Source organism: Pseudophryne corroboree, chromosome 9 (genome assembly GCF_028390025.1).
Source record: "Pseudophryne corroboree isolate aPseCor3 chromosome 9, aPseCor3.hap2, whole genome shotgun sequence".
Classification (NCBI taxonomy): Eukaryota; Metazoa; Chordata; class Amphibia; order Anura; family Myobatrachidae; genus Pseudophryne; species Pseudophryne corroboree.
Window position 1 is genome coordinate 184,070,422 of NC_086452.1, and position 12,333 is coordinate 184,082,754.

Genomic DNA, 12,333 nt, shown 5'->3' on the forward strand with positions numbered 1-12,333 from the left:
AAGGAAGGTGGGCTCATCTTGGGCGGCTGCCCGAGGGGTCTCGGCTTTACAACTTTGCCGAGCTGCTACTTGGTCAGGGGCAAACACGTTTGCAAAATTCTACAAATTTGATACCCTGGCTGAGGAGGACCTGGAGTTCTCTCATTCGGTGTTGCAGAGTCGTCCGCACTCTCCCGCCCGTTTGGGAGCTTTGGTATAATCCCCATGGTCCTTACGGAGTTCCCAGCATCCACTAGGACGTCAGAGAAAATAAGAATTTACTCACCGGTAATTCTATTTCTCGTAGTCCGTAGTGGATGCTGGGCGCCCATCCCAAGTGCGGATTGTCTGCAATACTTGTAAATAGTTATTGTTACACAAATCGGGTTATTATTGCGAGCCATCTGTTGAGAGGCTCCTTTTATTATCATACTGTTAACCGGGGTTCCTATCACGAGTTATACGTGTGATTGGTGTGGCTGGTAAGAGTCTTACCCGGGATTCAAAATCCTTCCTTATTGTGTCAGCTCTTCCGGGCACAGTGTCCTAACTGAGGCTTGGAGGAGGGTCATAGGGGGAGGAGCCAGTGCACACCAGATAGTCCTAAATCTTTCTTTAGATGTGCCCAGTCTCCTGCGGAGCCGTCTATTCCCCATGGTCCTTACGGAGTTCCCAGCATCCACTACGGACTACGAGAATTAGAATTACCAGTGAGTAAATTCTTATTTTAACCTGGTTTTAATCAGCCGTAGAACCTGTGCAATTAGTATGTGTCCAGAATTAAAGGGATGAGGTAGTAACCCTAGTGAGGACTGAGGAGGGAAAGGTTGGCATGAGCTGGGGAGTGGGTGAGGAGGCTGGCATAAGGGGATTGGGTGAGGAGGCTTGCATAAGGGGAGTGAGTACAGAAAAGTGATGAAAGCAAAGGCAGGGCTGTTGGATATGGCATTCCCTATGAGGCCATGCCCCCTTGTTGTGAGACCAAACCCACTATTCTGGAGCGCACACACTGAAAGCACATGCAAAAGAACTTCTCCATCTTTTCCCTTGCCATGGTGCCCCCCATGTCATTTTTTTATGGATCTACCCCTGGTGGGGCTGGAAATCCTCCTTGGCACCGATTTTTACCTTTTGCTTCACCTCACCTCAAAACCTGAATACACTGTTGTGTAGAAGTACACAAGGTACACCAAGCTACAGCGAGATAAATAACACAATTACATAGGTACAGCATACCTTCCAACATGACCCCCACCCATACTTGCCTACCTTACCCTCTCCATGAGGGATAAAATGCTCTGTTCCTGGACTTTCCTGGTAATGTATGATTGCCATCACCTGTGGAGAGCTAGTTAATTGATAAGAAAGGTGTTTCAGCACAGGTGATGGCAATCATACATTACCAGGAAAGTCCAGGAACAGGGCATTTTCTCCCTCATGGAGAGGGTCAGGTAGGCAAGTATGCCCCCACCAGGAGGGACAAATTGCTCTGTTCCTGGACTTCCCTCATAATTTAGGATTGCCATCACCTGCTTTGAACAGGTAAATTGATAACACAGGTGTTTCAACACAGGTGAGCAGTGGCAAACGCAGGATTTGCATGGGGGGGTTTCCAGAACTGGGCAGAGCCAATCACGGGGGTGGGGACTGAGGTGACCCAGTATATGCTGGGTCCGTAAAACTAGTGTGTCTGTGTGTGTGTGTGTATATATATATATATATATATATATATATATATATATATATATATACTGTACATATATCTACACATGTGTGTATATATATATATATATATATATACACTGTACATATATCTACACATGTGTATGTATATATATATATATATATATATAAATACATACACACATACATATACACAGCATATTAAACATATATATATATATATATGTACAGTACACATATAAATACACATGTATATATATATATCATGTGTGTGTGTGTGTGTTTATATGTCTGTATGTATATATATATATACATGTGTATATATGTATGCACATTGATATATATGTACTATAATTAAAATAAAGTAAACTTTTATTGCACTTACAAGTGCCACCAGGAAGACAGCAGGCTGCAGAGGACGCTAGACAGCCATTAATAATACTCATGCAGCTATAAAAAAAAAAAAATTAGTGGAGGGGGGTTTCTGGGTGCTCGGAACCCCCCAAACCCCCCCCCCCTCCCTCCCCTCCTCCCCTCCCCTCCCCTCCCCTCCCCCTGGGTGCGCCACTCGTGAGGGCAATCTTAAATTAAGAGAGAAGTCCAGGAACAGAACACTGTGTTCCTCCTGTAACGGGTCATGTTGGGAGATAGGGGAACAATGCCAGATATTTCAACATCTGTCACAGTGTTGCAACATGCATATGAATATTACAATAAAAAAATTTGTTTTGGATTAACTTGTATTTTACATTTACCGACCCCTTCAAATTAAGAGACTTATAATTAACAAATACACAAGCAAGGGGACAATGTATAAGGGGTGTGTCTTAATACTGGTTTCTTAAGCTCACAGTTGGGTGGTGATAAACACATGTTTTACTACTTTGTGCTGCCTTCATCTAATCTCAGTCAGTTTCAGCCTCTCTGTGGCAAGCTCACAAATCTGGGATCACCAGAGGAACAAGAACAGTTTCAAGCTAAGCTGACCAAATGTGAGTAATTTTCCTATAATGCAGTAAATGTTATGCTAGAAAAACATTTATGGAGAAAAATGCAGGAGAAATTGGAAATTCCATTTTAAATATATAAACTTAAATAGTAGCGTTTAGTCTGTTATTTTATGCAAGTTATACACATATGCATGTACAGTATGTGTCTATTGCTCTATCTCCTCACCATACACATTGGTAGTCATATTTGTTGCTCATTACATAGTGCTGTGCTGGTTTGGCATCTTTTGTGGAAAACTCAAATAACTTTTCATAGAAAGGTATTAATCCAACATTTAAACAACAAATTAAAAACAATTCTTAACATCTAATTAATTACATATTTACAGCTGCTAAATGCAAAGGCACAAAGCAACTATCTCTGTGATCAATCCTGCAGGTGTGGTTCTAGCTATTGTGCAGAAAAACAAGTTGCAGTGACGTGCGGTGGGGTGAGGCAGGTGAGGCAGAGCCTTTCCTGTCATACTTACGTTTAAACCAGAGTTTTGATTGAACAAAGTATATGGAAAATACTAATAATTTATTTGAAATATCTTCTTTGCATTATTCTAACAATTTTTATAGCCCAAACGCTGGAGTAAAAACTCTATGGCAGGTGAGGCAGTGCCTCATCTGCTTATCTTTTTAGCACATCTCTGATCAAAACTCACCAAATTTCCAGAAGTTTATACTGCTGTACCTGTGTATAATGCCCAGGTGTACTCTTTGGCTTATATATTGCATGGAAATCTGGCTCTGGGGTAAGCCAGTGCCTCCTGAGCCATTTAGCTCACCGCACGTCCCTGAAGTAGTGGTAATGTTATTTCCGGTACATGAAATCAAGACAAACTGTATGAATTTCACCTGCTGTATTTAATTCGTTGCAATGCTCTGCCATACCTCCCAACATGACCCCCTCAAGAAGGGACAAAATGCTCTGCTCCTGGACCTTTCTCCTAATTTATGATTGTCTGCACCTGTGTTGAACAGGTTAATGGATAATATTTTTTTACTAAAGTGCAGGGTTACAAAAGTGGAGATGTTGCCGAAAGCAGCCAATCAGATTCTACGTATTTATCTAGCACTTTCTAGAAGATATGAGAATGATTGGCTGCTATGGGCAACATCTCCAAATTTTGTAATCCCTCACTTTAGTATGTATACCTAGATCAGAGGTTCTCAAACTCGGTCCTCGTGGGCCCACACAGTGCATGTTTTGCAGGTAACCCAGCAGGTGCACAGGTGTATTAATTACTCACTGACACATTTTAAAAGGTCCACAGGTGGAGCTAATTATTTCACTTGCGATTCTGTGAGGAGACCTGCAAAACATGCACTGTGTGGGCCCCCGAGGACCAAGTTTGAGAACCTCTGACCTAGATTCTTCAGGGAGTCTCCATAACACATACCTCCCAACATGACCCTCTCCAGGAGGGACAGAATGCTCTGCTCCTGGACTTTTCTCTTAATCTATGGTTGCCGGCACCTGTTTTGAACAGGTTAATGGATAAGAAAGGTGTTTTACCACAGGTAATCATAAATTAAGAGGGAAGTTCAGGAGCGGAACATTCTGTCCCTCCTGGAGAGGGTCATGTTGGGAGAATTGGCAAGTATGGGATGTGGGATTAAGGGGCATAATTAAGGCCATTCTTCATAAAATTACACAGAACAGTAGTTTCTGCATAAGCTTTATAAGTACTAACAGCCCAAAGGCTAATTACTGCTGCCGGCCACAGTCCCCATTATTATTCTTACTAATGGGGACTATGCTCTGACCTCTATGTTACACACTCTATAAAAGTGAAGCTTTTCCGAGTTATCCCCATTGGTGTACAATACAGTCCAATACATTTTGGTAGATGTTAGTTTATTACAAATTATTATACAGTAAGAGAGCAGGGGTGGTGCATCTTAACAAAATGAATTATAAATAAAAAATAATAATGAACTGATACATGGACATTATCAGGCATGAGAAAAACACATCTATGACCGTTTTATAGTTTCTCGCTGGTGGATGATTATCTGCAATGAAATGTGATTATTCATTCAATTTATGCTATTGTGTAATAGGGCACCTGTGGCATTAAGTACAAAAACATTACACAAAGATTAAAGTAGTCTCTAAGCTTCAAAAAACTTGTTCTTCTAACACATTTAATTGTTTTACTTATAATCAGTTTATTTGCGTTTACATTTTGATATGTACAGCACAAGTCCCTTTCATTCCAGTGTTCTGTGAAATATTTCATGAAAGACTGCTTGCTACTTTTCATGTTTAGCAAAGGTTTAATGTTACCAATTCCTCTGGTCAGTTATGAAACTACAAAATGTAGATTCCCTTCTCAAATGCTGTTTGGTACATACATATTATGCCAATATATCCACTGACGCTGAAAGGAGGTGGTGGGGATCGGGTACTACTGGCCCGGGGCCTGATGGAGGGGACCAGGTCCGCTGCTATTCCCCCGCTCCCTTACCTGTTAGCAATAGCTTCTTTTCCTGTTAACTCATGCAAGTTACCCATTCTACCTGATTTGGATACTATTGGTGGCTCAAGCGTTTATGAAGAAATCTTGAAACCAAATTACGGTTGAACTTTATGTGGACATTTGCTCCTGTTCCAAAACTAAAGGACTTTAGGGGGACATGTACTAAGCGGTGATAGAAGTGGCCCATGGCAACCAATCAGCATTGATGTAACATTTAAAATTTGCATACTATAAATGTATACAGAGCAGCGGATTGGTTGCCATGGGCAACTTCTCCACTGGCTCGCTTATCCACTTTTATCACTACTTAGTACATGTCCCCCTTAGTTTGAACAATTACATCCACCACCCCAGCACCCTCTGGTTATCTTCTCCTTGTGTTTATCCATTCTGTTCCACTGTGAGGCACCACTTTGGGACTAACAAGCGTGTGATAAATGTTTTCTAGGTGTGTGTGTGTGTGTGTGTGTGTGTATAAGAAAAGTACGATCAATGCTTGTTTGGAGAAGGCACGTTTAAAATGTGTGGAGCCAAAACCAGTAAAAGAGGCACAAATGATATACGTTACACAATTTGATGAGAAATCAACCAGTATTGGATCCTCATTGAGGCTACATTGGCCAATATTAAAATCTGACCCTAAACTCAAGGGAATGTTTGAACATCCACCAATGATGGCATACAGACGCGGCCGCAATTTGAAGCGGCTTTTGATGCATCTGGCAAGACAAACTGCCAATGGAGAAAGTGGTTGGCTAAATCCACAAAAGAAGGGCTGTGTCATGTGCCTAGGATGCGTTACATGCCGTTCCATGCTGGTTGGGGATAAGTTCCCGCATCTCCTGAGTGGGAAGTCTATTAACATCAGATTTATACTACACTGCCGCCTTGGTCATGTAATATATATGCTAATATGTCCGTGTGGCCTTCCTTATGTGGGGATGACCACATGTACGTTTAGGGAGAGGATGGCAAACCACCGTAGCTCGATCCATCAAGCACTGCCGACAGGACGTACTGATAAGCCGGTTGCTCAACACGTTTTGGCAGCAGGACATCAAGTGGCCTCTCTTGAGTGCCGAATCATTGATTGGGTTTCAGTGCCCATAAGGGGTGGGGATCGACCACTCCTTTTAAAGAAATTAGAAGCAAGGTGGATCCACAGATTGGGTTCAGTGGTACCCAATGGACTCAATGAATCTAATCCTTTAAATTTCTTTCTACGTTAAGGAAGGACCCTTTTTCTTTTTCCTTTTTTCCATGTTTCTTGCCCCTTTTTACCTTTTTGGAGTGAAATGTTCTAAGATGCTATTTAGAGATTCTGACCGGCACACACTATACACACATTTAGGTGTATGTGTGTGTAATTATGTATATGTGGATTTTGTTCTATATGCAGTATGTGTGTTTGTATACAGAACTTAGTGTAGTTTGATTAATTATGCTATATATATATATATATATATATATATATAATGTCAACTAGTTTCTTATAAATAAGAAAAGGGGCGGCACTCCAGTAAACATGTGTAAAAATTTATTTAGTAGATACTCATCTTTGTCGTCGTCAACGTTTCAAGGCTCGCAGGCCTTTTCGTCAGGACGTATGTAACAGTGTCAAGTCAATACAGAGCAAGTCGTACAATTGCCATAAACATACCTTTTATATGATGTGGCTGTCTCCTGGGTGCTGGCGTCCGTCGTTCCCTCCCGCTAGGCAGCAGTGACGTACTTCCGACACGACGTCACCCAGGCGCCCGTCCGGCTCATCACTAAGCGTCCCTAGCAACGGCCGCGGCTCTCCCCGTGCCTCCCGGTGGTCCGACGTGCGCCACCCAGTGGACACCACAATAAAGTGCATAGTGCATATCTATATTGTGAAAAAAAAATACATGTGAATACAAATTAACCACAAACATAAGTGAATCAGTGAAAAATTTAAAAAATGAGCACTAATAACTATTAAAAAACATTAAAAAAGACAATGAGCAAGTCAAAGAAACAGTCATATTGAAAACCTCATACTGACTGTATTAAAGATATATCTGCTTTTGTCATGTCCCTATACACTCCTCTATCATTGATGGAAAACATAAGTTATCAAATCGCTATCCCGTCGTGGGTCTACCTAATATATACTCTACAAATCATTAACTTACTTATGGTTATGTCTAATCCACGTAAGAGGGACTAAATATTTATGGCCTAAAAGGTATACCCATATATTTGTTATTTTGATGTTATAGGCTCAGTAGTCTAATCAGAAAAGAGTATAAACAGTCCTCAAATGTTTTTCAAATATTTCTATAGAAAAATACTTCGTGAAATGTTCTCGTTTAGACCTCTAGGAGATATTGTATCAAGAATGTGAATCCATTTGGATTCACATTGACTCAAACGTTTCTTACGGTATATATAATATACATTCTTTGTTTGTATATATGTATATATGTATATATATATATATATATATATATATATATAGCTTTTACTCTATACACTGTGACTGCTTTAGGGTGGGTTATTATGGACTTTTGTACGCCCTTATGAGATATGTACTTTTTAGCTATATGAGGCTTTCTTTGGTTGAAAGTTTCCTCTAGAATATTATGGATGTGCTCCTTTGACCTTCCCATTAGTAGCCACAGTGTATTGTTTAGTATTGAATGGGGATTGTTTTTAACTGTATTTGACTGGCTCTGACACCTGGAATAGTATTGTGCATTTGTGTTGTTAAGATACTTCTATTTTAAGATACTTCTATTTACAAATAATGTATTGGATGGCAATTGTGCCTACAGATGGGTCCACATTTATCTTGACCTTTAATAGGATTAATTGAGCCAGGTCAATCAGACTTAACCCCATGCTGTAATGACTTAATCCCCTGCTGTATTGTTCTCTGTATTGTATTGCAGCTGAGAACATTAGATGAAGGGTTTATGTTAATAAGTCATGTTGTGCCTAGGCGCAGAAAACTAGTCAAGATAACCTTGGACCCATCTGTATGTGTCCTGATTTAGTGGAAAAAGTGCAGTTGTTTCTTTTCTGATTATAAAACCTATTAGTACTATGCTCCTGCGGAGATACTTCCTATTTGCATTCCACAGGACGCAACCTCACTTCCGCCCGGGTAACATATGCGGTTCACGGGCTGGAAGTGGTCGGCATTGCCTAGGAACGATTGTCGAGAGGCGCTGCTGTCCCTCCTCTGTCCCTCCTCTGTCCTGATGACATGTGAATTCACCATGGACCCCGTGGCGGGATTACATTGCTTTGTAAGTAGTATTTTGTTGATACACAACACGAATGTGCTTTGAACTATTTCCTCCCTTTTTCCATTGAGGCAGTTTGCTGCCTAGGATGTATATTGTTGTATGACAAGTCACATTGTTATGAGGTCATGAGGGGGCGTTTTTGGCGCCAATTTTAATTGAGATAAGGTGTATATAGAGCCAGTCAGGCATGACCACCTTTACTGCTAGATGTCTGGGATTATCTGTTTGATTTAATCACTTGTTATGCAGTTGCTGTGTATAGCCTCCTGAGGAATGCCCGCTGTGGCCCGAAAGCGCTTGAGGACACTATCCTATGTGACCAAGTGGATTATGTAACATATATCAAAATAAATGAGAATATTTTTTGCATATTAGAAAAATAAAATCTGGAGAGTGCCTCTATTATCTTTCTGTAATCACAATGCTTTGACATTGGTGTATGTATGTATGTGTATATATATATATATATATATATATAAAGTGATGTGCACCGGACATTTTTCGGGTTTTGTGTTTTGGATTCGGTTCCGCGGCCGTGTTTTGGATTCGGACGCGTTTTGGCAAAACCTCACCGAAAATGTTTTGTCGGATTCGGGTGTGTTTTGGATTCGGGTGTTTTTTACAAAAAAACCTAAAAAACAGCTTAAATCATAGAATTTGGGGGTCATTTTGATCCCATAGTTTTATTAACCTCAATAACCATAATTTACACTCCTTTCCAGTCTATTCTGAACACCTCCCACCTCACAATATTATTTTTAGTCCTAAAATTTGCACCGAGGTCGCTGGATGGCTAAGCTAAGCGACACAAGTGACCGACACAAACACCTGGCCCATCTAGGAGTGGCACTGCAGTGTCAGGCAGGATGGCACTTCAAAAAAATAATCCCCAAACAGCACATGATGCAAAGAAAAAAAGAGGCGCACCAAGGTCGCTGTGTGACTAAGCTAAGCGACACAAGTGGCCGACACAAACACCTGGCCCATCTAGGAGTGGCACTGCAGTGTCAGACAGGATGGCACTTCAAAAAAATTGTCCCCAAACAGCACATGATGCAAAGAAAAAAAGAGGCGCACCACAGGTATAGAATGTAGATGGATAGTATACTTAATGACGACACAGAGGTAGGTACAGCAGTGGCCTTCCGTACTGCTATATATAGTATACTGGTGGTCACTGTGTCAGCAAACTGCAAAACTAAAATGCACCACAGGTATAGAATGTAGATGGATAGTATACTTAATGACGACACAGAGGTAGGTACAGCAGTGGCCTTCTGTACTGTAATGCTATATATTATATACTGGTGGTCACTGGTCAGCAAAACTCTACACTGTACTCCTCCTATATAATATTATACTGGTGGTCCCCAGTCCCCACAATAAAGCAGCACACTGAGCACAGATATGGAGTGTTTTTAGGCAGACAACGTATACTGGTGGTCACTGTCAGCAAAACTCTGCACTGTACTCCTGCTATATAATACAGCTGCTCCCCAGTCCCCACAATTAAGCAGTGTGAGCACAGATATATGCAGCGGACTGTGAGCACAGATATGGAGCGTTTTTTTCAGGCAGAGAACGGATAACTGGTGGTCACTGATCAGCAAAACTCTGCACTGTACTCCTCCTATATTATACAGCTGCTCCCCAGCCCTCCCCACAATTAAGCAATAGTGCACAGCACAATCAAGTTCAACAATAACGGAGAGGACGCCAGCCACGTCCTCTCCCTAACATTTCCAATGCATGAGTGAAAATGGCGGCGACGCGCGGCTGCTTATATAGAATCCGAATCTTGCGAAAATCCGACAGCGGGATGATGACGTTAGGGCGCCCCGAGCCATACGGGAGATTCCGAGTATGGCTTGGACCCGTGTAAAAAGGGTGAAGTTCGGGGGGGTTCGGTTTCCGAGAAACCGAACCCGCTCATCACTAATATATATGTATGTATGTATGTGTGTGTATATATATATATATATATATATATTATATTTGTATGTATAATTATATATGTATGTATGTATGTAAAATGAAATGAATAAGAGGGTGCTCTAACGTGCTTGAAAATCATTTAATAAACGGATTATTGTCACTTTAAAATAGAGATGAGCGGGTTCAGTCCTCAGAGAACCGAACCCTACCGAACTTCACGTCCCAAGCCCGGCTCAGGTTTTCCCGCCTAACCCGGAAACCAGAGCGAGGCAAACGTCCTGAGAGTATAACGAGATGACGTGTCTTAGTCCTCAGTGTCTGTGCGGGTGGCGATTAAAGTGCTGTCTTGTGCTGCTCATTCCAGTGTAGTGTCTTATGCTGCATCAGTCAATCCAGTGACCAGTCAGTGGTAGTGTCCTCTGCTGCCATATGTCCAGTGATGCTGTATAAAAAGTCCCTTACAGTGTCGCTGTGTTGTCCTGCATCAGACCAGTGGTAGTGTCCTGTGCAGTGTCGAACTACCGCCTGTGAAAGCAGTGCCTTGCACTGGGACCCAACAATGTTAAGGGGCCCAAAGCCAGCGGCATTTCACCTATTCAGTGGCATGCCAGTGAAGAGGTGAAATGCGGCTGGCTTTGGGCCTTTGACAGTGGGGGGCCCTTTGACAGTGGTGGGCTCCTCTCCCCCTCCTTACTCCGCTCGGCCCAGTGAATGACGCGATCGCGTCATTCCAGAAATCTCTGCCAGCCGAGCAGAGTACAGGGGAGGAGGGAGGCTGGAAGGGGAGACATTTATAGTGCTGGCGGGATAGTGCCCACCAGCAAATGCTAGGGATGGCCATTGGTGGGTTTCCATCGATGGTCACCATTGATGGAAAAAATTGATGGTCAGTGGCTATCCCTAGGCAACGAGCATTCCCCCTGATAATGTGCATGGGTCCCGGAGCATAAAACCCCTGGGAACAAGCATGACACAACATGTAAAACCCCTATCAACGCGCATGAAACCATTGTCAAAAATATCTAAACTGGCACTGTGGGGGAATATCTAGCACTGTTGGAGCATATCTAGCACTATGAGGGCATATCTAGCACTGTTGGGGCATGTATATCTGGCAACGTGGAGGCATATCTGGCACTGTGGGGGCATATGTGTCTCTGGCACCGTGGGGGGCATATCTGGCACTATGAGGGAATATGTGTATCTGGCACTGTGCAGGCATATCTGGCACTGTGGGGGCATATGTGTATCTGGACTATTCGGGTCATGTATATTACGCCCCCATTTTCATTGGCCACACCCCTTTTTTTTTGCTGTGTATGCGCCGAAGGCAAGCGCACACAGTACAACTAACACTTATCATCTACTTGCACCACTGTGTGTATATGTATGTGTGTATATATGTATGTGTGTATGTGTTGTCAAAGTCAGAAAAATATCACGCTGCACGTTGCCATATATTCACCTCATGCGCGTGCCTGCTGCACGTGCACATTCTCTCCCGTGCGTGCGGATACTCGCAGCCGCGTGATGGCGCCTCGGCCATGCGCTCGAGCGCATGGTATGTGCATTTACGGTAGAGTTTGTGTGCGTCTAGCGGGCGACTCAATCGTTAGATAATAAATCCATATAGCATGTTTTATAGATAATGTTCCCCTTAGTAATAACTGTAAGTTTGTTTAATGTGACTTGTTCACGGACTTGGGAATCCCTCTTTGTATGGTACGAAGGGTCAGACAGGGTTTGAACAGCTGTGTCTGGTACCTAACTGAAGAGTATTTTAATAGCAACAATCCGGTGCTGGTTAGGTAAAGATTAATCGCTCCTGCGTATAGTTATGGCCATTAGTAGATTCTGGACATTTCATATATTTGCGATTCATTATCCATGCGGCGGGAATCCGGAGATTCCCACCCACCTGAGCTGTTTGAAATAGTCACAGCCCACCTGTTCAAACTAACCTATGACCTTTTGATA

The 12,333-nt window shown here is 42.3% G+C and overlaps 1 protein-coding gene across 2 annotated transcripts in view; it reads left to right on the forward strand.

Moving 5' to 3' along the window:
• The first annotated feature begins 2,309 nt into the window (after window positions 1-2,309).
• The window catches only part of LOC134957820 (dimethylaniline monooxygenase [N-oxide-forming] 2-like), a 213,793-nt gene continuing 203,769 nt past the window's right edge, over window positions 2,310-12,333 (forward strand). The window contains exon 1 of one of the 2 annotated variants that reach the window (XM_063940009.1): window positions 2,310-2,654. In XM_063940009.1, coding sequence (XP_063796079.1) covers window positions 2,534-2,654 — 121 coding nt within the window. In that variant the 5' untranslated portion in view covers window positions 2,310-2,533. The remainder of the gene's footprint in view (window positions 2,655-12,333) is intronic. The other variant, XM_063940008.1, reaches the window with a different exon arrangement.